Below are 27,368 nucleotides of genomic sequence, written 5' to 3'. Positions count from 1 at the left end.
TGAGAGTAAATGTTTCTATTTCAAATTGAAACTGTACACAAAAGGATCCTGCTACCCATCAATACCAGAGTCGAATAAGTAGAGACAAGGTTGAATCTTTGTGGTGCTTTTTATTATTCAGATGACTGGCCATCTGAGAGAGCGGCAGGTGTAATACTTTGAAAAGACTGCTCTGACATTTCATTTCAAGCCAGTGCTTATATAAGATTAGAGGGTGGGTTAAAAAAAAATCTAAAACTAGGGAGTTCCCAGGGTCTTCTTTCTATCATTGTCCTTGCAAAGATAGCCCCGGGACGCTGCCTCCTCTCAGGTAGGTTCTACCCTTGATCCGGGCATAACAGGTATCTTCTTTTTAGTGTCCGGCTCATCTGGGCTTTGAGATATCCTTGTCTCTGATCCCTGATTTCCTGCTGGCGACACATCCTTCAGTTTCCCAGGGTCTGTAAGAAAAATCTCTTTTCTATGTGAATAAGTATAAAACAACTGTGATTCTTCATCTATTACATGCCCCTCCCTTATCAAAATGACCTGTTGGTTGGTATTCTACATTGACATTGCATTACTATATACAGTATCTAAAAAAAAAAAGTTTGAGATGATTAAATCTCTTATAGGATTATTTACAGAAAGGCTTAATTAAAATAAGTCTACCCAAATGTCTATTAAGAAAGCAGACAATCAATAAATTTCTACTTGCTTTTTCCCCCCAGAGATTGGACCATCCAGATCCTCTCTTGCTCAGAAAAACTATCTTCATTGTTTAATTCTACCAGTTTTAATCTAACAGACCTCAAATCTCCCAATTTGATCATTTAAATATTTACCTAAAATAAAGCAAACCTTAAAATGAAAGGGAAAAAAAAACATATTACTGACAAAAGAGAGTTCTTTGGAGAAATGAATATAGGCCAGGCCTCTGCATCTATGAATTTGGTGTATCTGGTTAATAATGTGGGTAAAGTCCAGCCAGTGTGACTCAGTGATTAAGCATCAACCTATGAACCAGGAGGTCAAGGTTTGATTCCTGGTCAGGGCACATGCCCAGATTGCAGGCTTGATTCTCAGTAGGGGACATGCAGGAGGCAGCTGATAGATGATTCTCTCTTGTCATTGATGTTTCTATTTCTCTCTTCTTCTCCCTTCCTCTCTCCAAAATCAATAAAAACCCACTTTAAAAATAATAATAATATAGGTAGCTGCTTGTGATGAACAGATAAAATGAATGCCATCATTGCTACCATGCTCACAAATGTAAGGTTTACTCATTCATTTCAGATTGGGGTGCTCTGGGTTACCATGTTCTGCTTGTTTTTTTTTTCTTTTTTTTTTTTTTGCTTGTTTTATAAGCATTCCTTTAAAGAACAGTAGAATGAGATATATTTGCAGCCCTTTTAATGTGTTTCTTTTTTACTGAGAAAATTGTATTCTTAGAAATACATCAGCCTCTTCTAAAGAACCTTTACCTTCCTTAGTACACAACTGAATATGCCCTAAAAAGGCCATCAGTAGAAACAGAATAGCAGCTGAGATATCACCATTAACCTACAGGCATGGCTCTTTTTATGTACATGGTGGCACATATGGCATTGTCTAGGCACCACATGGCACATTTCTTGCTGTTCATATAAATCAGGTATTTTGTTTTTGGTGGTGGTGGTGTGGTAATACATACATCTGTGCGTTTCAATGATGGTGCCAGGAATCACTGTGGTATGCTAAAACATTAGTAGAATTCAAAAGACATTGATTTTAGGACGAGATAATGTCTCAGCACCTTTTCTCTTTTTACCTCCATGTGATAAGCATTCTTAAGGCAATGTTTTAGGTGGGAATGCATATCAGGATAATTAGTAAATCAGCCAATTTTGGAGTCAGTCATTTGAGGCAAAATAACATATGGAACATTTTACTTCGGTTCTAAGTTATAAAGGTAAAAATGTGCTATGCTCATTAATGGATAGCTTATGGAAAGTGTTATCTTTAGTATTTCCAATAGTTTTCTAGAGTTTTATGGTTTTTTCCTTTTTGTCAACACATTACAGTTCAAACAATTTACAACTAAAATGTATGGGGGAAAAATCCATGTGATTGTTATTGATTTTATTCATAGTCAATCAAGATAAATAGGAATCTCTTTGGGATTGTTCAGGAAACACAGTGACCAGAACAAAATCAAAAGGAGAAAGATATTTTACTTTCAAAGGGTTTATTATAAATTCCAACTTCTATCCACCAAATTGTGTTCACCTGTTATCACGGTTTTCACATTGTTGTTTTCTTTCTCTTTCAAGACAACCCGTTTTCATATTTTACTTGTACTTCTTTTTATCTTTTTCATACCCATGGTACCTAACTAACATTATAATATGTGGTGTTTTTTTAAATATTCATTTCCTGCATCCAATTCTAAAAGGATTCCAATTCAGTATGTTTAAAATATACAGAAAGGGCACAGGTAACTCAAAAGCATAATTATCCTAAATAATGAAAGGCTAATATGCAAATTGTCCCCTTGGGCAGGAGTTGACCAACCAGAGTTCAACCACCAACCTCCCACGTCCTTTCCCCCAACCCCGATTAGGGTGGGCTAGCCGGATTCCACCCGTGCACAAATTCATGCACCTGGCCTCTAGTAATTAGTAACACTGTATCTTGATCTTAAACTTTCTGCGATCATGTACACATTTGAAGATTAAATGAAAAAATAAACTTCTGTCTAAAAATGCACATAAACAGAGACACATGGAAATGCAAATATACTTTCATAAAATTACATCCTAAGACTTCATTGCACCAATATGTTCAACTCCCACATTATGACTCTAATATATAATAGTAATTTTTTTCTCTATTGTTCTTATATTCCACTCTGCACACTCAATCAGCCCTCCTGCACACTCCCCAGCCTGCCTTTATATTTGAAGATACACAATACTTGGCTATATTATGTTCAGGGGCAAATGTACACCATAGTTTACAGAAGTAGTGCAAAGTAATACAAAAACAAGTAGCCTCAAATTTTAGAGTGCAGAGGAGAATAATTCATACTACCATTCACTGATTAAATACTACACTACCTGGGAAAGGGTGGGGAAGGAGTGTCCATGAGGAAGGAGAGAAACTGGGGAAAGATGGATAATTCATATTCTATTTACAATGATGCATGGCTTACCACTAAGAATAAGATAGATTCTTGGTGAATAGATGTTGAAAGAAAGGATGAGCAAATAAATAAATGAATGGATAGCTGAAGAACTAACTAATGAAAAGAAACAAAAAGGAGAGACCTTGTCTATTCAGCTTTAACTTCCATGGTCAGTCTCCTCATCTTCCCAGTGAGGGCATTAGAAACAGTTTAGATTCTCTTCCTTCTCAAAACTAGGATTCCTACATTCTTATCACACTGTGAATAGAAACGTAGACAGGTGGAAACCTAATTCCCTAGTGGAAAGCAAGTATCCAAACTGTCATTAAAAGCCACATGATGAGAGGGGGAGAAAAAAAAAAGATGCTTATTTGGCAATGTATTATGATAAGTTAAAGGCTGGCAGATAAACTATTTGCTATAAACTTTTTAATATTGGGGTAGTTTATAAACATATTGCTTCAGCACAAAAGATATATAAAGTGTATATTATTTCAACTTCTAAAATAACGAAGCAGATCTATGTGCCTTCATATGAAACACTGTCCAAAATAAGTTATTCATAGAAATAAATAAGATTCAGAAGAAAGAATGCTAAATGCTGTCAATTATATAATGTGTGTTTATAGAACATTTCCACAAGGATCAGTAGTAAACTGACAATGGGAGTTGCCTTTAAAGATGGGACCTAGGAGGCTAGGTGAAATTTTAGGGAGGAAATTACTTCACATTGCATTGTTGTAATTTTTGAATTTGTGTAAGGTGCATTATTGCCTACCTATAAAATATGTTTAAAGAGATACAAAATATACTGAATATGTAAAGCAAAAAACTAAAAATTTTAATCACCAGTGGAATTCTATTTTAAATGCTGTGATGCAGTCTATAATATATGCCTATAGCAGATCAAGAATATTTGGCAAAAAGAAATCAATGGATATGATGCGGTACTATCTCCCATTTTTTGCTGCTTTATCCATCATTTAAAAAAATACAACTAATATATTTTTATTGTTATAAATAAAAGCCTTTTAATGAGATAGTACTCAGTGGAGTTTTCCTGCTTCATCTAATTTCATATATACAAGTTTCATAAAAATCACCATAATTTTTTATACTTCTGAGACAATACTGACCAGCAAGCTGCCAACTGTACATGTGGTTTCCTGGGAAACTGCAAGTATTTTTTTCAAGAATTGTGGGATCACATCAAAACACTATTTCACCGTAATACTCTACTTTGCTGTTGTCTCCAAAGTAGTGGTAACTCTGTTAATCATATATTGATTCTACTTGAAATATGATGGCTAATTGTGATGAAATTCCTAAGTGCTGACTGAAATGCACTTCAAGTAATCCAGTTCAAGTGATACAAGAAAAATCAATGTGAAAAACAAATATCATTTTTAAATTTTATTTGTAGCTTAAAATGTAATGCCATACAATTTTAACAATCACTTAAAAAAGGATTCATTTTTGCTTAAAACAGAAGCAAAACAGAAAGATATGAAATAAAATGCCATCTTGCTTCAAGTTTTCAAATCAATACTTAGAATGCTAATATACATCTATATACATTGCAAGTATAGTGTATAAATATACTATGAGTAATATTGAATCCACAATAAACATCAAGTAGGTTTTTTAGGCACACGGCATAGAAAAATGCAGAATCTGCATAATTCTTGAGAGTGCTAAGTGACTCACACTTATGTCATTTTCACACATATTTCACACAAAATATACAACCATCATACACATGATCCTGAATATAACCTTTCATCCCAACATCAGTGCCTTCTTATTCTTTGATACTATTGCACTATACAGCAATCACATAAGAAAATATTTTGCAGTTTTCTTCAACTAATTGCCTGACAAGGTATCAATGCAACCAAAATAAGTACAGCCTATCTACACAAAACAGTCACAGGAATGTGCTGAGAGGCACCAACTTACAGAACTGTTCATTGTCATGCTGGGAGTTACCCTAAAGGCAAACTTATGCATTTTAAAGTGCGTCCACCATTTTTGAATTGCAAATGCCATTACATCCAGAAATTATTAGAAACTGAGGTAACACCTGTTTTTGTAGAGAAAGAAATACTTGAAAAAACCACCAAAAGTGTTTTTAAAAATTCTGACAAACATGAACCTCAGTCCCTGTAACTTTTGTCTGCCACTCTTCCTGTGCGAATGTAAACTGGAGAATCCAAAGGAACACACCAGCTGAATTTACATACACTGTTAGTGTTAAAGATCACAGCCATGGGACACCTGAGATCGCCCTCTGATAAGTGAAGCCTAAAGCTTCTCTCTTCATGAAGACAATGTTCAGTGATAGCAATTAACCAAAATAAACCCCACTGATCCAACACCCCCGCCCCAGCTATAAGTCAGATTCGGGCAGATCTGGCATATCTGCCACATCTGCCATCAAATACCCTATTCCATATCGCCCGTTGGGAGCAGTGTCCAACATCGGTGATCCACTCTGTTTCCGATAAATATTTTTACCCAAATTTGGAGATGACATTTCGCTTGAATTTTCATGAATGAGGCTTGCATCATCTCCCTCTAAGTTTACAGGATCCTTTAGTACCCTTCCTCTCTTATAGGCCATGGAGGCTAAATTACCGGAACTATTTTCCATAAGGTTGAAGCAACGGATGATGAAGACAGCCGGGATGGGGAGTAGTGCCAGGACTACCAGAGATATACAGATAACCATTGCCCACGTTGGATATCTCAGAAATTCCTTAGATGCCTGTTAACACCAAAATATGTATTAATAATCGATTTTCCCTGCAAGTATGGAAAAAAAATATTATATTTGTCTCAGGTTTGTAAGCAAAGAATTCGACCTGTTCTTATGACTTACTATGTCCAATAGAATGGCTTGGAAGTGACATTAAGCAACTTCAAGGTTAGACCTTAAAGGCCTTGCAATCTCTGCTCGTTTCATAGAATGCTGCCATAAGTCATATTAGTTGGAAGAAGCCAAGAATAAAAAATTACAGAGACACTCTGGCTCTTCAAGTTTAATCAACTGCATGAGTTAGCTCAGGCAAGACCAAAAGAAGACTCATCCAGCTCACCCATAGCACCCAAAAAATAATAATCAGCATTGCTTTCAATTGTGACATGTAGGAGGTAGTTTGTTATTAAGCAATAGATACCTGTTACATATGCCATATTGACTTTCTGAAATCTAAATTTTATCACATTTCTGGGGTTTTGGTGAGGGATAACAGACTTGTTTATGCCTTGTCACGAATTCAGTTGTTATTATATAGAATTATTGACCATAGAATAAAGGTCAGAAATACTTCTGAAAAATAAGCACTCTAACTTTATAACATCCCATGTATACATAATGGTTGCATTATGATATGGGTAATGCAGCCTGACGACAGAACTAAAATAGTCATTGCTAATATAAAATAGTTACAACAAAATATTACTTCAACAGTTGTTTACATCGTATCTATATGGTTGATGCATCTTTTCATCAGAAAATTGTATCTGGGATATGATTTAATACATTTGTAAGGGGAATATTCCTGGTGGTTTGAGCAATATGTTTTCTAGTTAAAGGCTGAATAATTATTGGTTCATCTATGTGGTGATATGAATAAAGCTACTTTAATGAGAACCAAATTAGTATTTGATGTAATCTACAATGTATAAAAATCTACAATGTATAAAAAAATCATACATGTTTGGGAATGAACAAAACATAAATCTCAAGATTTTTGCATAAAAGCAACACCAGTCATTAAATAGTAAAATATACTGTGAAGAAAGCAAAAGGTAAAAACTTCCTTATTTTGTATTTTACCTTGTCTTTATTCCATGCATCATAGCCAGGAGGACTTAATATCATATTCACAGTAGAAATTATTAGCAGGGATAATAGCACTAGAGGAGTAATATATTTCCACAAATAGTAGTAATATCTGTAGGGAGCAAAGCCCATCATATCTCTTAGGTCTTCCATAAATCTAAATAAAAAGAAGGTAATTATTTCTCAATTTTATGTATTACCTTTTAAACATGCATTAGACCAATGATTTGATAGGGAATTAGACATGATACCATATGACATTTGATACTTATCAAAAAGTTACACTGGAAGATGACATAAATTAAGATCATATAAAGTAAAATGGAACCAGTTAAATACATACCGTAATTTTTATTTAGGTAAAGCACTCTTTAGCCAACTACTGAAATGTCTCCTTCTACTGATGACTTCCTACTCTATGAACACAACATCAGCAATACTTTATCAAATTTCAGTACAATGCAGGTTAGAACTTGTGGGTAGCTTGATAGAGTGTCCAGATGGCTGGTTTTGAAATTAAAGTCAGAGTTAAAGTCCTGGCTCTACAACTAATATAGTAAGTCCTTCTGTACAGGAGGGCACATTCTCCATGTGACATGGATGCTATTAGTTACCACAGAGTATTTTTATGAAGTTTAAGAATCAGTGCATGTCAGACAGCCATTGCTACTATTGCTATCTAGTACATGACTACAACATGGAAGTTCCCCTACCTGGAGCTTTTGACAGTAGTAAAAACATTCTCACAAAGCTTATTCAATGTCAATATGTTCCTCTCTGTGACGTGTAAGAGGGCTCTGGTCTTCATTCAACACACATTCCTACTTTACACGGACCTCTAATAAGCTTGATGATCTTATTGTTTTAGTCTATACATGTTCACTAAAGACAGAAACTTAAAAATAATTGGACAATACTTTGCCCAAAATGCCTCCAGGAACATTTTTCTTCTGAGATTACTCTCCTGCTTCATCTCACCGCAAACATATACACCTCTCACATCAAGCAGGTGTATAATTCAGAGGTTAACGGCATCTAGTGAACTCAAATAATGACTCCATATAAATATGAAGTTTGTGTATTATCAAATGCCATATATATCTCAGAGCAGTATATATATGGTGTCCCCAAAATGTATACACACACTTTGAATAATTATAAAGGCAGTGTTTATTAAAATACATTTCATTCTCAAAATTGAGCTATCAGCTATTAAACTGTGTATACATTTTGGGGGGACACCCTGTATTTTCCCAAAATTGGCCTGTTACACAAGGCATTATGTAGCATAAAAAATGAAATTCCTCTCATGAAACAAGTCAGAAAAGTAATTAGGAGCATAGGCTGGGAGGTAAGCAGAAATGACTATGAGTCCCAGGTCTGCCTCGGGGCAGGTTCGATGAGCAAGTCACTTGGTATCTCACTGAGCCTGAGTTTTCTCATCTGTAAAACATAGATAACAACAACTCAAAACAATGAGGTTTGTGGAAAATAGCCACTGGAGCTTGGACGTTTCTACTTGACAACCAGTATTAAATCAAAGCTCCAGGATCCTAGACTATATTACCATCTACACAATTCGATCTAATTACCTAATAGGCGAATATACTTTATTAAAATTGCTAAATAAAGAAGAGCCTTCAAAAGATTTTGTTTGTGGTATTTTCCCCTCTAATCATTTTTCTCCCCTTTTAAATTAAATAGATAATGTCAATTGGTGTTTCCAAAATAGAGATGAAAATATACTTACTTATCTGTGCCATAGACAAAGGATACAGCAATATTCTCAAAAATGACTACAATTAGAAGCGGCAGTGTAGCAGAGTAATCATCAAACATTGTAACAAAGTAATTTCCAGAGCGTTGCACAAATATCAGACCAATACAAAATGCCAGAAGACAACAGATAACTGGACAAAAGGAATAAATGAAAAATTAAGCCCTTATTCAGAATCAAGTATTTTAAGTTGTATTATGAATTACTATATTCAAAGTATAATTTTGTTTTCACTTTTATAACTTGTCAATAATATGCATAGGCAATACCTTTCCTAATATTGTGGAACATTACATAGTGGTAGTAGTTACAAGGATTTAGCACACATTTAATATAAATTCATTGTTAGAGAGTAATACAACCATCTCCCCTAGTCTGTGCAAACTTACTTACCGAGCACAAATAATAAATGAGGTAAAACCATGAAGATTTTAAAAGTATAAATCCCCATGCCTTTCTTCTCTTTATTAAGAGCAAAGTGACCTTTTCCAGCAGAAAATTTTCATAGGTCATTCTTAATGTATTTTTAAAATATGTTTTTATTGATTTCAGAGAGGAGGAAGAGGGATAGGGAGATAGAAACATCAATGATGACAGAGAATCATTGATCTGCTGTCTTCTGTACACCCCAAACTGGGGATCAAGCCAACAACCCGGGCATGTGCCCTGACCGGGAATTCAACCACTGAGCCACGTCGACTGGGTGGTCATTCCTACTTTTAATAGCATTTTATAGTTTTGGAAGCTCTGAATTTCTGCATTAATAATGAGAGTAATGAAGCTTATAATAAAATTGTGATAAAATACATAGTTTTATATTTGACTGAAGTCTGGTTATTTTTAAAGCATAACTAAAAAAACTTAGCAGGCCTTGCCTTAGCACCAAACCAAATCTATATTTTGATATTACTTAACAGATTAGTTGGAAATCTATACTAATAATAGCCTAGGTCAGTGATGGCGAACCTATGACACGCGTGTCAAACTCATTTTTTGGTTGATTTTTCTTTGTTAAATGGCATTTAAATATATAAAATAAATATCAAATTATAAATCTTTGTGTTTTTTAAATATATTTTATTGATTTTTTTACAGAGAGGAAGGGAGAGGGATAGAGAGTTAGAAACATCAATGAGAGAGAAACATCGATCAGCTGCCTCCTGCACACCCCCCACTGGGGATGTGCCCGCAACCAAGGTACATGCCCTTGACCATAATCGAACCCAGGACCCTTCAGTCTGCAGGCCGATGCTCTATCCACTGAGCCAAACCGGTTATGGCTATAAATCTTTGTTTTACTATGGTTGCAAATATCAAAAAATTTCTATATGTGACACGGCACTAGAGTTAAGTTAGGGTTTTTCAAAATGCTGACATGCCGAGCTCAAAAGGTTTGCCATCACTGGCCTAGGTGGTTGTCACACCCTCACGTCGGCACAAGATGGCCACCACAAGATGGCATCACAAGAGGGCCATGCGCACACCAGAGATGGGGCCAGGCAGCTGCTCTGCACGGTGAGGCCTGGGGGTCCCGCAGCTCCATGAGGCATGGAGGATGCCGGTCCCAGTATCTCTGCCGCCTCACGTGGAGGAGGCGGGTCGTGGCAGGGGAGGGCAGTTTTGAGCAATCAGGCCAGCAAGGGAGGGTAGTTGGGGGTGATCAAGCCAGCAGCGGAGCAGTTAGGGGGCGATCAGATTGGCAGGCAGGCGAGTGGTTAGGAGCCAGCGGTCCCAGATTGTGAGAGAGATCGGGCCTAAACCAACAGTTGGACATCCCCCGAGGGGGTCCCAGATAGGAAAGGGTGCAGGCCGGGCTGAGGGACAACCGTGCCCCACCCCCCCACCCCCACCTCCGCACAAATTTCATGCACCGGGCCAATTATAACAGGGTTGGGCAATCTGATTATCCAACTAAGAAGAACCACCTAAAAGAAATTTCTGCAGTAGAATTTGAAAAAGATACAGAAACTTCTGACCATTAATATAAAAACTTAGAGAAACTTCTGGAATCCATATAATATTACCATAGTTTTGTTTGACTTTTTATTCTCTCATGCACATTAGTAGAGAAACTGTCAAAAATAAAAGATGACTGTGTTCTAGTTGTCAACCACCTTTTAACAGAAGTGAGCAAAAGCAAAAGAAGGCGAGAACACAGAAATCCCTGGGTTTGAAGATGGGGTTTCCAACAGTGTCAACAGATATGGGTCATATTAGGCCATCTCTGAAGCACTATGCTAGGATTATGAGCTGCACCATACATAAACAAATTACATATATATATATATATGTAGAAAATGAGAAGTAACATGTACTATACTTGGAATCTATCATATATTGAAATGTTTAAATGCTTGTCACAGTATATTGTACTTAAAAGTCTCAGGATGGAAGTAGCAGAGCTTGAATATGGACCATAGTCTGTGTCACTTTTACTGTCTCCTAATTACACCACAGTATAAGCCAAACGTGAAGAGAGTAAATCCTAGGTGGTACAGACAGAGTTTTGCTGGAGATGTGAGATGAAAAGATAATGGGGGATTCACTTATATAATCTCACTATTCCACTAGAGAAGACAAAAACACATCTGGCAAAGTTGATGGAGGATCACTTTATTGGGGTCAAATATAACTTGAATACAGGTATGATCCCAAAGACGGGTAATGGGGGAAGAGAGTACATTCCCTTTGCTCTGCCCAAATAGGTCTCCCAGTAGGCAGCAGACCCTACCATGTGTGTTCTTCCCTCTCTACTGTTGCGTTTTCCTGAATTTGCAAGCCCTCTTACCTCATGGGCTTTGGATATGAGACAAAGACGAGGAAAGCAGCAAAGATGGCTGTTATTTAGCCTGCACATCAGGCAGAATATCAATAGCCTTAAATGGAATAGAAATGAAGAAGTAGAAACTGCCTTGTGATAAAGATAAAGAAGTTTCTCATTTTTGTTCAGCTGAGTAGAGGATATTTAGAATCAATATTTAAGGAACTCCTTAAATTGCTTAACGAACACACACACACACACACACACACACACACACACACACACACACTTAGCAGAGCAGTAAGTGGTAAAGGTGTATATTTGAGACTTATCCTATCTAATAAAAAAGAAACATGGCAATTAGCCATACCTCCACTACCCTTCCCATTGGCTAATCAGGACGATATGCAAATTAACTGCCAGCCAAGATGATGGCCAGCAGCCAGGCAGCTTGAAGCGAACATGAGGCTTGCTTGCTTCAGTGACAGAGGACTCCAACGTTCCCCGTCTGCCGCTGCCGGCCTCTGAGCTTGCAGTTTGAAACATTGTTACAAATATAGAAGCTAACAAAACCCCAGAAACCTGCTTTCAGCCAGCCGGGATCTCAGAGCTGGAGTTATACATTGTTGCGATTATAGAACCCAAACAAACCAGATACCTGCTTTTGGCAGCCGAGGCCTCAGAGCTGGAGCCAAGCCTCAGAGCTAAAGCTGGCCCAGAATAAAAAAGAAAAAAGAAAAAAAGGAGCAGTTGGGAGCTTCAGTCACCTGCCAGCCTGAAAACAGCCCTCAGCACCTCACCCAGACTGGCCAGGCACCCCAGTGGGGACCCCCACCCTGATCCAGGACACCATTCAGGGCAAACCAGCTGGCCCCCAGCCATGCACCAGGCCTCTATCCTATATAGTAAAAGGGTAATATGCCTCCCAGCACTGGGATCAGCGAAGCCGTGAGGCCTCCCAGCACCGGGATCAGCGTGAAAGGGTGCAGAGCCCAAACCCCTGATCGCCCTGCGGCTCTGTGTGTGACAGGGGGCGGGGCCACAACCTCCCTATCTGCCCTGCTCTGTTCGTGACAGGGGAAGGCGCCCCAACCCCCTGATCAGCCCTGCTCTGTGCCTGATACAGGGGAGCTCCCTAACCCCCTGATCGCCCTGCAGCTCTGTGTGTGACAGGGTGCAGCGCCCCAACACCCCCCCCCCCACGGGCCCTGCTCTGTGTGTGACAGGGTAGAGCCATAACCTCCCCATCGGCCCTGCCCTGAGTGTGACAGTGGCGGCACCCCAACCCCCTGATCCGCCCTGCTCTGTGTGTGACAGGGGTGGCACCCCAACTCCCCAATCAGCCCTGCTCTGAGCCCGACCAGGGGCTGCACCTAGGGATTGGGCCTTCCCTCTGCCACCCGGGAGCAGGCCTAAGCCAGCAGGTAGTTATCTCCTGAGGGTTCCCAGACTGGGAGAAGGCACAGGCCGGGCTGAGCCCCCCCCACCCCCACCCCGCGAGTGTACAAATTTTTGTGTACTGGGCCTCTAGTTTACACATAATATATTACTAAAATCTTTCAGAGCTAAACACAGAGCCTCGGGAAGCTTGTGCACCACTGCCCAGCATTCAAGATCACCTACATGTTTTTTAGCCAATTTATTTTTGCATCACTTCCCAACACTGGTCTGGTTGGCTTCCTCACTGTTCTCTTTAGCTCTACATGTGCTACATCCTCTGACCTGTGAGAAGACCTCTCCTCTTTCAAATTCAACTTCCACCTCTTTCATTATCAGTTCAAGTATATACTTAGATGACTTTGTTTCTTCTTAATTTATATAACATGTAAAGTCTCTATTATGCTATCTATAAGTATACTACATGGTACAAGTCTTTTATCTACCCAGATTGCTTTTAATTAACAATACAATTGTTTGTTTTTTTGGAGAAGGAGCTTGCCTATATCTTTGTTTCTCAGTTATAATTTCTCATATCTTTTATAACCTTCAAATGCAGTTCAAAACTGGTACTTTACTCAGTGCTTGCAGATTGGCTTATTAACAAGCATCGATATTGATAAGTTGTTTTATTTGCTTTCCTATTAGAACTATAAACTACTAGTAGACCACAACTTCTTTTACACTAGAAATTTAGATTTATCAATTTTAGCAAATTTGGGAAAGGAATTTGAGGTCTGAGCCACCTTACTATAGTTAATTATTTGACTTGTATACAAATTAATACATGAACAATCTATGACTTTATTCTAGTGACAGTAATTCATGATGACATTACTATTAATTAAGAGCAATGTAAAAATAATCGCCAATAGTGTGATGTGTTAAGTCTATCATTTGCAATTATACATTACATAGTTATATGATTATACAGTTATATAAAAAAAATAACAAATATTAGCAATACATATTTACAAATAGACATTAATAAAACCCCAAACAACACCAAGAGTAAAATGGCCTGTATCAGTCAATGGAAAGTCAAGTACATAAAAACTCACCAGTAACCAATTCTTTGCTCACTTTGAAACTGTCCACCACAGGCGTGATGACCCCTTCGATGAATCCAAACATGCTGCTGAGGCCTAAATTTATCAGCATGAGGAAGAACAACACTGACCATAAGGGAGCCAGAGGGAAATGTGTCATCGCTTCTGTAAAGGCAATGAAAGCTAAACCAATTCCCTGAGCCTCCTGTAAAATAGACAGAATAACAACACGAATACAGAGCAATTTTAAGTGATGGCTACATACATCAGTTACAAAGAAGAGAAACTCTGAATAATGCCTTGAGAGACTGGAAATAAACATGCAGAATCACATTGTCTCCTAAGAAACTGTGCCTTTCAACTAACAAGTTGATTGTGTTATCTCATAAAGAAAACAAATAAACCAGAATTTAAAAACAACAAAACACCTTTAAATGGTAAGATTGTCTTTCCTTACAGGATTCAAGATTTTTATATTAATGACTAAAGGCCAGGGGCACAAACTCGTGCATGTGTGGGATCCCTCAGCCTGGCCAGCGATTGGGGCCAATTGGGTCTTTCTTGCCCAGTCTCAATCCGGGCCAATAGGAGCTGGCCAGCTGGGGAGGAACACAGGAAGGCTCCAGGGCAGGGGTGGGCAAACTTTTTGACTCGAGGGCCACAATGGGTTCTTAAACTGGACCGGAGGGCCGGAACAAAAGCATGGATGGAGTGTTTGTGTGAACTAATATAAATTCAAAGTAAACATCATTACATAAAAGGGTACGGTCTCTTTTTTTTTCAGTTTTATTCATTTCAAACGGGCAGATCCGGCCCGCGGGCCGTAGTTTGCCCACGGCTGCTCCAGGGCGTGTCCGGCCCTTCTTACCCAGTCCTGATCGGCTGGACCCCAGCAGCAAGCTAACCTTGCGGGTTGGAGTGTCTGCCTCCTGGTGGTCAGTACGCATCATAGCAACTGGTCTACCATTTGGTAGACCAATTGGTCAGACACTTAGCATATTAGATATATATATGTGTATATATATATATATATACATATATGGTTTTATCCATAATTATCTGCACATGATTCTTTTTTTTTATGTTCAGACCTATCCTGACATGTACATCTGACTAACCAGCTCTGTAACAGTTCCCCCCATGCCAGCCCTTGGATGCCTGGCTCAAGGAAGATTGGAAGCAGGGTCCTAGCAGAAAATCACTAGGAGTGAATAGGGGATTTGAAAGGGTGGGTCAGATCAAGCCTGAGACCTCATGTCAGCAGGGCACAGAGGACCAAGGACCACAGTAGCCCTCCCCCCCAAAGCTACATGCTCTGTGAGAGAGGGCTGCATGGGATCAGAAAGCGACATAATCATGCCATAGGAGGCCCTGATCCCGCAGCCATGAGTGCCCTTCACTCTGCTGAACAAGGAGGATATTATTTTTTTGTTTGTTTTTACATAATTCTTTATTGTTGGAAGTATTACATATGTCCCACTTTTTCCCCCATTGACCCCCTCCAGCCCACCCAGTCTGACCCCCAGCCTTCACCACTTATTGTCTGTGTCCCCGGGTTATGCATATATACATACAAGGTCTTTGATTGATTACTTCCCACCCACCCATCCTCCCCTACCTTCCCTTCCAGATTCTGCACTCTGTTCCATGCTTCTATGTCTCTGGATCCACTTCGTTCAGTTTATTTTGTTATTTAGATTCCACATATGAGTGAGATCATGCTGCACATGATACTTTATGTTTAGTCTCAAGTATCTTAAATCAAGTGATTAATGGCTAATTTCTCTATGACATTTTATTTTTGACAATACAGGGAAAAGGTGGTAAGCAATACAAGAATATTAGTGTTCACCTATTTTATATTTATTAAAATACATTACACTGGTTAAGAAAAAGAATTTAATCATAACTTGTTGAACACAATTATTAAAATGGCCAAAAATTATTAATGTATCAAAATAGTCATGCAATATGTGATAATCATGATACAATTTTTATATTAAATATTATACCAGGAAAGGTATCAGACTGATTTGATTTTATATGATGAAAATCACTTCATTTATATTCATATTTTAAATTACTGTGGATTAATCAATGAAATTGCTTTTAAAAGTAAAGGAAACCTTTTGTTAAGTTGTATGAGTTCCCTGTAAATGTTGGAGATTAAACCCTTACCGGTGATAACATTGGCAAATATGTTCTCCCATGCAGTGGGCTTTCTTATTGTTTTGTTGATGGTTTCTTTTGCTGTGCAAAAGCTTTTTATTTTGATGTAGTCCCATTTGTTTATTTTCTCTTTAGTTTCCATTGCCCTAGGAGCAGTATCAGTGAAGAAATTGCTTCGGCATATGTCTGAGATTTTGCTGCCTGTGGATTCCTCTAGTATTTTTATGGTTTCCCATGTTATGTTTAAGTCCTTTATCCATTTTGAGTTTATTTTTGCATATGTTGTAAGTTGGTGGCCTAGTTTCATTTGTTTGCATGCATTTATAGGGAACTCATACAACTTAACAAAAGGAAGATAAAGAACTCAATAAAAAAAAAATGGGCAACAGACCTAAATAGATACTTTTTGAAAGAAGACAGAAGAAAGGTGAAGAGACATATGAAAACATGCTCAAAGTCACTAATTATACGAGAGATGCAAATCAAAACAACAATGAGGTACCATCTCACACCTGTCAGAATGGCTATCATCAACAAATCAACAAAAGACAAGTGCTGGTGAGGATGTGGAGAAAAAGGAACCCTCATGCACTGCTGGTGGGAATGCAAACTGGTGCAGTCACTGTGGAGAACAGTATGGAGTTTCCTCAAAAAACTAAAAATGGAACTCCCATTTGACCCAGTGATCCCACTTCTAGGATTATATCCCAAGAAACTAGAAACACCAATTAGAAAGGATATATGCACCCCTATGTTCATAGAAGCACAATTCACCATAGTTACGATTTAGAAACAGCCTAAGTGCCCATTAGTAGATGAGTGGATTAAGAAATGGTGGTGCATCTACACAATTGAATACTACGCTGTGGTAAAAAAGGAGTTCTTACCATTTGCAACAGCATGGATGGAACTGGAGAGCATTATGCTAAGTGAAATAAGCCAGTCAGAGAAAGATAAATATCACATGATCTCACTCATTTATGGAATATAATGAACAACATAAACTGATGAACAAAAATAGATCCAGAGACAGAGAAACATCGATCAGACTGTCAAACCTCAGAGAGAAGGTAGGGGAGGGTGGGGGTAAGGGGGAGAGATCAACTAAAGGACTTATATGCTAGCATATAGGCCTAACCAATGGACACAGACAACAGGGGGGTGAGGGCATGAGTTGTGGGGATGAGGGGGTAATGTGGGGATAAGGACACATATGTAATAACTTAACCAATAAAGAAATTAAAAAAAATAAAGTAAAGGAAACCTTTAATGATTTAAGAAAGTGGTCTTCTGAAATAAAGAATGTAAATTTTAAAACTGTAACAGTCATTTTCCTAAACCAAAAATGTCTTCTGGAGAATGAATCTTTTAACTGAATAATACCTATTTTATTGCTTAAACATAGCTACTAACTTTATTTAGCTCATCTTCAACTTTACAGGAACGAAGATGAAGAGCAGGAAACTCCTCCCCTTTCACTCTTTTAATGATGTCATAAATTTCGTGATAAGCTTCTGCGGTAATAGTTGAAAACTTGGTGTGAGGGGGAATAATGGCCTGAGGAATGTTGCCCATTTTCAACAATTTTTGAATCATTATAGCATTTCTGAAAAACAGAACAACATGTTAATGAACACTTAAGAGTTTGGGGGGTTTAATTTCTATATAATTCTTCCATCAAATGCTAAAGGAAATTAATACTCATACTCTTCAATGCATTTCTTATTTATGATGTTTGCTTTGAAGCCCAGAACTGCAAACACCACCAATGTGGCCAAGATAGAAGTAAAAAAATTGACTAAGGGCACCAGCACAGCATCAAACTGGCAGTTGTTGTCTCTCTTGTTGTAACTTGAAAAGGCGATGACACCACCAAATCCCAGATCGAGGGCAAAGAACACCTGAACAGCCGCTTCTCTCCAGGCTTGGGGTTCCAGCATTTTTTCAAGCTGTTTAAAATGAAACATAACAGAAATCAGCTTCAAAGTAATAGTTCAGAATAATCTGCATGGAATTAGTTGTATTGATTAAATATATCATCATAATATTTAAATCAGGGGGATAATCTGTTCTTAATTAGAAATAATAGTTTTTTCATTTGAAAATGAAACAAGGAATATGAACAAGAAATACTGTAGACGATCAAGCTTACAGAGGGAGATGTTATGAACATAGAGATTTTCTATCTACGTGGGAATTTTTAAATACTTTAAGACAAATCATCAAAGGACTATTTAAAAGAGAAGTGAACTATTTTCAATTACTTCCTATTTATGTCTTTGTTTTCTTTCCAAAGCAAAATAAATCAATTATCAGTAAAAGTTAAATAATTACTTAACTAAAACCCGGTTTTGTGTTTTCTGGTGGAAGTCTAATAGTCAAAGCAGATATTAATCATGAGTATGGTAGAATTAAACTATTTGTATTTTGCATATCCACATATGTGTTAATTCATATATTATTCATTCATTCCTATAGACTTTCCTGAAAGCCTTCTTTTTCATAATTAGAGAAATGCACCTACAGGGGTGGGCAAAAGTAGACTCACAGTTGTGAGTACGCAAAACAGAGTTTAATCTTGTGTCATTATTTATTATTGTATTATTTACTTGTCTTATTATTATTATTATTGCTATTATTTCAGATCCCTACTTATGATTTACCTTTTAAGTAATGATGGCTGGTAAATTAAACCTACTTTTGCCCACACCTCATATCATATCTAAGACCCTTTCAGATCCAAAGTTCTAAAGTTCTGAATCTGTGCTGAACATGTATTTCAAGTAACTCTGCTTTACTTCTTAAATAATTATCAAACCTTTCCAATGGAACAACTAATATTAGGTATATGTGTCAAAGACCACAATAAATAGTTAAGTTGGATTTCAGTAATAGTAGTGTTTTTAACTGCCATTTTGTCTTTTTTTTTTTTTACAATTGTGATGAAACTACCTTTCATGGGAGCAATGCCAAATACAGGTAAGAACATGAAATCCACAGACAGTTTCAGATACTGATTCTGCCACTTAATAATCCAAATAGTCTAAATAGTGCCCCCTAGGGTAAGTGGCCAGTCCTTTCTGTTTCTGCTTCCCCAGATGAATCATGGGAGTAATAAGACACAACTTGCCACATTGCCTACCACACTCTCACTGTTCAAAAACTGCTAACATATATAGACTATAGTGGCAGGCACATTGTTGAGCACTATATATATATATATATATATATATATATATATATATATATATATATATAATCTGATTTAATCTTTGCAATAATCCATGAAATTGTTGCTGCTATTATCTACATCTTTGAAAGGTTAAGGAACCTGCCTAAGGTTGCACAGCAGTTCTGGGGTAGAACAGAAATGTTAACACACTCAGAGATGACAAAATCCATGGTTCTCTCAAATATTAGAATTTATTGCTCAATTCATTTAGTTATTATTATTGAAATGTATGACTTTTTCATAACATAATAATTATTATACTTATAATGTATGTATAATTAACTGAGATAGGCATATTGTTTATTGACCATTGTTATCTTAACTAATTCTGTGTTGATCTACTACTACAATCAACTGCCTATCTCCACTTCACCCACTAGGTGGCAGAAAGCACTTATTTACTAAGGACATTATTCAGATTGCTATACTTCTAATTCAGGAACTAAATCTCCATTCACAGTTTAGGGAATATTTCATGTGTTTAGGTACTTTTCCCTTATATAAGCAATGTAAATTAAAAGTAATTAACACCTTCGTATTGTTATTATATCAACTATCACACCGTATAGTGAACTAACACAGAATCTTATCTACAGTCAATGAAAAGTGAGCCGAATAAAGAATTAACTATATTTTAAGTGATCTGTAGACCTGGTTTAGAATGTTAATAATGCTGCAGATTTGAATATAGGGGCCATGCAAAAAGTTCCATAACAAAGGGTTTAAATTCCAAAATATCTATTTAAATCAAATATTGAGAATTATGTCTCAAGCAATTGCCAACTTAGAAAAAGGTGATATGCCAGAAAGTCATACCAAAGCTAGTTAGTTGTTTTAAACTTAAAACACTTTTCTTTTTTGATATTATAATGTTGGTCACTAAGTTATGTCCCATTTGAAGGTGATGTGCATTATAATGTAGCTAAAACTGATGAATCTTAACTAGTTACTCAGTGAAGTGTCCCAACAATGATAAATGTTAAACAGGCCTTATGAACCACTCAAGAACACCAGACACCAATGTCAATATTTTTGCTACTAGAGAATGAATACCAAGTTAGAACCAGATACCTAAAAAACACTGCCCCTTGTACACAGTATCAAAGCAGCTACCAGCAGTGACAATTCTTGGGAAGCTAGTATCTTCTGCCCAAGTCTCACACCATGATCATTCTTCAAGTAACTTCCAATTGCCGACCTAAATTTGAAATTGTCTGCTTTAAATAGTATTAGCAAAGTAATAGTGAGGTATAAGTTCATTCATGACTAACCAAATAAATATACATCTCAAAACTTGGCTTTCTTTCCTGTCAAATCAAAATACCTGGTCCACAAAGATTGCTGTGCGTGTTCAATGTGCCGAGCCTTGAGTTCAGCACTAACCTGAATGACAGAGCATACTGAAGTTCTGAGCCTTTTATGAAATCAAATGAGAATTTTCCTAAAATGTACATTTATTTACAAAAGTTACAGAACTTCTCAAACTCACCAAGTAAATATTATTTTAGAAAGTACAAAATTTCAAAACAAAAAAAGATTGATTTTCTCTGAGAAGGGATTTAACCTTGGTCCATGGATTTTATATGTTTTGTCCACCTCCTGACACAATAAGAAAATGAATATGTTCTCTGGTAAGAAGTTCCTATTATTGTCTTTTTAAAAGGGATCCATGACACAAAATGTTAAGAATCCACTGAAATAGAAGGAGAAAAATGAAGACTAAAAAGTTCTAAAATTTACAAGTATAAAAATTGGAAGTCAATTTAATATAACAGAGAAATTGTAAAGTTTCAATAGTGACAGCCTTAATCTAGAACTAAAATGGGACATTTAAAATTGGAGCTAGATAGAGATAATTAAAGACAGATAAAAACTCTGGTTTATCTAGGCTAGATAACATAACAGCTATACTTTGAAAGCCTGACGTATATATGTTAGGACAATTATCTCTGGAATCAAACTGTGGGAAAATTTTAACAACAAATATAATGATTTCAAGATCATAAGCCTTAAATAGAAACAAAGTACATACCTGAGGGGTAAACATGTGGCGGATGCCATAAATTGAACCTTCTAGAAAGAGTGATCTGACTAGGAAACATATAAGTATCACATATGGAGACAGAGAACTAAAATACACAATCTGCAAAGAAAAAAAACAAAAATAGGTGAGACACATATATTCTTTTTTATAGTTCAGATTGTGTTCTGTTCTATAATTTGACAGTTACTATTTTTATATGGTTAATAAAATGATTAATAACTTGTATAGCCATCTGAAAATGGCTTATTAGTCTTGATTTTATGACTTATTTAAGATCTTGTTTGAGATGTACTAAGACATAAGAAAGTTCTACTTAATCTCCTTTACAATAGTCCAGAGATATTGTGTAATTTGAATAGTGTTGATTCATTATAGTTTATAAAATAAACAATATTTAAGAGAAATAAATGGGCACTAATTCCCTAAAAAATTCTTACTTTATTGTTTTAGGTTAAAAAAAAAGTCTTTTTTTTTTTTTCATTAACCAAACTTTCCTTATGATTCTGTCTAGCTTCTGGACTGGAGAGTGGTCCCTTTTAAATCCCCCAAGGAACTTAAATAACCATCGGCTTCAGAAGCTTTGCTTTAAGTTAAGCAAATGTTTTTTACAGAAAAATAATGTCCTATCCAGACATTTACTGCCTCCTTGATATCTCCAAGGGAAAGCCTACTAAGTCTCTAAAATATTTCAGATTCAGAAGGTAACTTCTCAGTTTCCCCCAGACCCATCCTCACTCATCTCCATCTCAGTAAATGGCCCACCATCCATCCAGTTGGGCTGAAGTTAAAGGTTCAGAAGTAGTCCTGCACTTTTTGTAATATTTTCCTAACTGGCTTCAGGTGTATAACCAGAGATGACTTGGATTAGCTCATTCCCTGCTTAACATATCCCAGGGACTTTGAATACAGTTGAAATAAAATCCCAATTCTTCCCTCGGACCTGCACAGCCTTACACCAGAGCCCTATTTGCCTGTCCCACCACTCACTTCCCACTGAACTCTAGTCCCACAGGCCCTTGTTACCTGTCCTAAGACTAAGCGCTTCAACTTAGGGCCAGAGCAGGGCTGCACTCAGCTCCCGTATCTGCACAGGAGTTTTCTCCTTGCTATTTATGTCTCAACTTTATCTGTTCCAGGAAGTCTGCTTAGACCAATCTAAAACAGCTGTGCTTTCTTCCATCTAATATCACTAACTGCCCTCCCCTGTGTCCCATTTACCCTGTGTGACATTATCTTGTTTTGTTTATTTACAGGACTCAGCATTGTTGAAATTATGTTTGTTTTGTTTTGTTTTTTGGTTTGTTTTATGTTTACTTGTTAATTTCCAGTCTCTCCTACTTGAATGTAAACTCTGTGAGGTCAGGGGCCTTTTTTCTCCTGTTCACTATCATATCCCAAACACCTAATACAATTGCTGGCACATAGTAGGTATACAATATGTATCTGTGGAGGGAAGGAATGGAGGGTGGGAAGAATGGAGGAGAAACCTGTGTAAGGCAAGTAAGAAATATTGAATCCAGTAATACCTATAGACAAACAGCATACATATCAATATTATAATTTACACTTCTATAGTTCTATCCACTGTTATTTAATTGCATTTATTTTTATTTTTAAATGGTATGTATTATTTTTAGTAATTGAATTTAATTGTACTTATATTTAAATGCATGGGGAACACCCTAAGAAAAAATTATCTACACTAATAAAAGGGTAATATGCTAATTAGACCAGGCATCTTCTGGACATCCTTCTGGACAAAGCCACGGTGCCAGGGGCCAAGGTAGAGGCAGTTAGGGGGTGATCAGGTTGGCAGGGGAGCAGTTAGGGGGCAGCCAGGCTGGCAGGGGAATAGTTAGGTGGCAACCAGGCTGGCAAGCAGAGGCAGTTAGGGGCAATCAGGCAGGCAGGCAGGCGAGCAGTTAGGAGCCAGCAGTCCCAGATTGCAAGGGAGATGTCTGACTGCTGGTTTAGGCCTGCAGGGATCAGGCCTAAACCGGCAGTCAGACATCCCCCGAGTGGTCCCAGATTGGAGATGGTGCAGGACGGGCTGAGGGACACCCTTCCCTGTGCTCAAATTGTATGCACCAGGCCTCTAGTCTATAATAATAGAAGCATAATGTGCTAATTAGACTGGACAGCTGAACAACCTTCTGAATGTCATTCCGGACATCCTTTCGATGAAGCCACAGTGGCGGGGGCCAAGGCACAGGTGGTTAGGGACAATTAGGCTGGTAGGCAAAGAAGTTAGGGGAGATCAGGCAGGCAGGCAGATGCAGTTAGGGGCGATCAGGCAGGCAGGTGAGCAGTTGGGAGCGACCAGGCAGGCGGCAGATGAGCAATTAGGGGCAATCAGGCAGGCAGGCAGAGTGGTTAGGGGTGATCAGGCAGGTGGGCAGGCAAGCAATTAGGAGCCAGCGGTCCCAGATTTTGAGAGGGATGTCCAACTGCCCATAGGGATTGGGCCTAAATGGCAGTCGGACATCCCTGAGGGGTCCTGGATTGCCGGAGGGTGCAGGCCAGGCTGAGAGACCCCTCTCCCATGCACAAATTTTGGGAGTGCAAAATAAAGTCCGTGCACCAGGACTCTAGTACTATATAATAAAAGGCTAATATGCAAATCGACCAAACGGCAGAATGGCCAGTCGCTATGATGAGCACTGACCAGCAGGAGGCAGAAGCTCAACACAGGAGCTGCCCCTGTTGGTCAGTGTGCTCCCACAGGGGGACACCGCTCAGCCAGAAGCCAGACTCACAGCTGGCGAGGGCAGCAGCAGTGGCGGGAGCCTCTCCCGACTCTGTGGCAGCATTAAGGACCCCTTGGGGTCCCGGACTGGAGAGGTCCCAGGCTAGGCTGAGGGACCCCCCCTCAGTGCACAAATGTCATGCACCAGGTCTTTAGTTATGAATAAAATCCCAACATACTTAAAATCAATATTTTAATTTAATTATCTATATATATAAAAGCCTATGTGGCCAAACAACCGGTCAACTGGTCGCTATGATGCACACTGACCACCAGAGGGCAGATGCTCAACATAGGAACTGACTCCTGGTGGTCAGTGCACTCCCACAGCGGGAGCACTACTCAGCTGACTGATGGGTGCCAGATGCTGTGCCCATGGCTGGCGAGTGCAGCTGCGGTGGTGTGAGCCTCTCCCACCTCCATGGCAGCGCTACCACATGGTGGCAGTGGCAAGCACAGCGGGGCTGAGATGAGCTGGAGCAGCATGGCTCCTGGCCTGGGCTTAGACTCCTCTCCGGCCACCTGTTACTTTGTGCATTACTACATCCATTGGGGGATGTCGGACTGCCAGTTTCGGCCCCTCAGCCAGGCCTGTGGGGATTGGGCCAAAACTGGCAGTCTGACATCCTCCAAGGGGTCCCGGATTACAAGAGGCTGCAGGCAAGACTGAGGGACCCCATTGGTGCATGAATCCGTGCACTGAGCCTCTAGTTTTTAATAAAACATAATTTTATAATCATTTAAAATTGGCTTAATTCCTTAATTACTTGAGATCAGAATGCCTTCAGATGGAGTACTTTTTATTCTTCTTATTGCCTACTTTTAGTATTCTTTAAATTTGCCAGTTTATGTATCTACTTAAATAGTCTTGATCTCACTTGAATTAAAGCTATTCTTTTTTATGATTCTCCTTCACAAATCTTGATGCTAGCCAGAAGTAAGAATTTACTTTGTAAAGGAGGTGTTTTTTTTTAACAGAACTCAAATTTCCTGCCTCATAAATGACTTACTTTCATTAATTCGACTTACTTTAAAAGTGAAAATGAAGGCTACACAATAAAGTAGCCTGAATAGGTTATGGTTTTTCCAATAACTGTGACATATTATCAGCATGTTCTTAATATAACTTCAAATTAGAGACTAAGAGAAGAAATGACTCTTCCTGTACTTTTATTTGTCCAGGCTAATCACACCCATAATAAGTCCCTCTTGCCCATCTTCCATAACCAACTCATCAAGCAAAATTATTGATTCTATCACTGAATTCACACATATATCTAATTGTTTCCAACCTTACTGATGTGTCACCATTAAAATAATTTCCTGGTTACCCAACCTCCAGATTTTCCCTTCATTCCTGAAATCCATCATCTACACTAGAATGATCACTCTAAAGTAAAGATTTGATGGTGTCAATGAATAGCTAAAGACCCTCAAATGGTCTACATTGTTTGGTATGTAACAGCCAATCATTCTAACAGTCCATCTACTGTTAGAATGTAAGTCAACTTACATTTCAAGTTTCATCTCCCAAAAGCTGCACAAGTTGTATGTAAAAGTCATAAAGATGTGTGTACTCAGCAATCTTTGGGCTTTGTACATGCTATTTTCCATGCATCCATTATTTTTTCTCCTCAAACACATCTAGCCCCAAAGTTACCTTCTCTATGAAAACTTACCCCAGATCCATGTTAATTTCAGTGACTACCTCTAAATTTTAAATTTTTTTATTTGTTGATTTGAAAGAGAGACAGAGAGAAAGAGAGACAGAGAGAAAGAGAGAGAGAAAGAGATCAATTTGTTGTTCAACTTATTTATGCAGTCACTCATTGATTTTTTTTAAAAAAATATTTATTGGTTTTAAAGAGTGAGAGATCATGTTTTGTTGTTCCACATATTTATGCATTCATTGATTGATTCTTGTATGTACCCTGACAGGGATTGAACCCACAACCCTGACATATTGGGATAACATTCTTAACCAACTGAGCTACCCAGCCATAGCCCATCGTGCATTTTTTATATACCTCTATTACTGCATTTATTCTGCTGTAATTATCTATCTCACCCATTAAATAATGGGTTCCATGAGGACAAAACTGTGCCCTATTCATATTTTCATATTTGTTAATTCCTAACATATAGTAAATACTCAAAAAATGTACAGAATTTATACAAAGTTAAGTTTTCCTTTATGCATACATTCCATAAAAATTAAACTCATCTTTATTCTGAAATATTTTTAAAACTAGAAAGTAATTATATTGTCAGATCATTTCAATTTTCATTTACTAGTTCAACAAGTATTTGAGTTCTTAAAGACCCTGATTTGGATTCAATGAAAAGACTCTAGCATAGCTTCCTAAAATGAACAATAAAACTTTATATTTAGCCCTGGCCAGTTTGGCTCTGTGGATAGAGTGCTGACCTGTGGACCAAAGGGTCCCAGATTTGATTCCGGTCAAGGGCAATCGGTCCAACATGCAGGAGGCAGAGGATCGATGATTCCCTCTCATCATTGATGTCTCTATCTCTCTCTTCCTCTCCCTTCCTCTCTGAAATCATTAAAAATATATTTTAAAAAATTATATTTAATGTGACACGGAGAAAAATAATGACCAAAAATTTAAACATGTAAGTAGTATTAAGTAGGTCACAGGTAAAACACACACACACCAAAATATTAATTATTAAATTCTGAGATTTAAGATGAATCCGAAGCCAGCTCTTTACAGAGGTGTCCAGATGAATGTCAACATACAATTAAATAAGTTCAATTAATTGGTTCAATTTGGTGTCTTCTACCATTTGAGTTTTTAAACTCAAATTATTTCTTTAATCATATGGGTATAATCTTATCATACCAAATAGAGACCTACTATTATTAAAAATAGGTTCATCTACCTCTCTATATGTAAAAGTCTACACATTCTCCTTACAACACTTTATTTTATTCATTGCTAAATGAAATTATTTTTCAAATATGTTTATTGTCTCCCTCTGCCACTAGACTGGACATTTCATGAGGGAAGTTGCTTCGTCTGCCTTGTTCATCCCTCCATCTTCAGAGCAAGGTCAGTGCCTGACACACAGTAGGTGCTCAGTCGATATATATGTATTAAATGATTTGATGAATGACTGACTACCTCGTCCAGAAAATA

At 37.8% G+C, this 27,368-nt stretch overlaps 1 protein-coding gene across 2 annotated transcripts in view; it reads right to left on the bottom strand.

Moving 5' to 3' along the window:
• Window positions 1-207: 207 nt before the first annotated feature.
• Window positions 208-27,368, bottom strand: part of SLC6A15 (solute carrier family 6 member 15) — a 40,361-nt gene continuing 13,200 nt past the window's right edge. Inside the window, exons 5-12 of one of the 2 annotated variants that reach the window (XM_036301595.1) lie at window positions 21,450-21,560; window positions 17,893-18,134; window positions 17,599-17,791; window positions 14,029-14,221; window positions 8,743-8,902; window positions 6,987-7,149; window positions 5,783-5,912; window positions 208-440 (exon numbers count right to left, since the gene is read on the bottom strand). In XM_036301595.1, the coding sequence (XP_036157488.1) occupies window positions 307-440; window positions 5,783-5,912; window positions 6,987-7,149; window positions 8,743-8,902; window positions 14,029-14,221; window positions 17,599-17,791; window positions 17,893-18,134; window positions 21,450-21,560 (1,326 nt within the window). In that variant the 3' untranslated portion in view covers window positions 208-306. Of the gene's footprint in view, window positions 441-4,479; window positions 5,913-6,986; window positions 7,150-8,742; window positions 8,903-14,028; window positions 14,222-17,598; window positions 17,792-17,892; window positions 18,135-21,449; window positions 21,561-27,368 lie in introns of those variants that run through there. The other variant, XM_036301594.1, reaches the window with a different exon arrangement.

Source organism: Myotis myotis, unplaced genomic scaffold (genome assembly GCF_014108235.1).
Source record: "Myotis myotis isolate mMyoMyo1 unplaced genomic scaffold, mMyoMyo1.p scaffold_m19_p_3, whole genome shotgun sequence".
NCBI classification, from domain to species: Eukaryota; Metazoa; Chordata; class Mammalia; order Chiroptera; family Vespertilionidae; genus Myotis; species Myotis myotis.
This window is presented reverse-complemented; position numbering and strand designations above follow the sequence as displayed.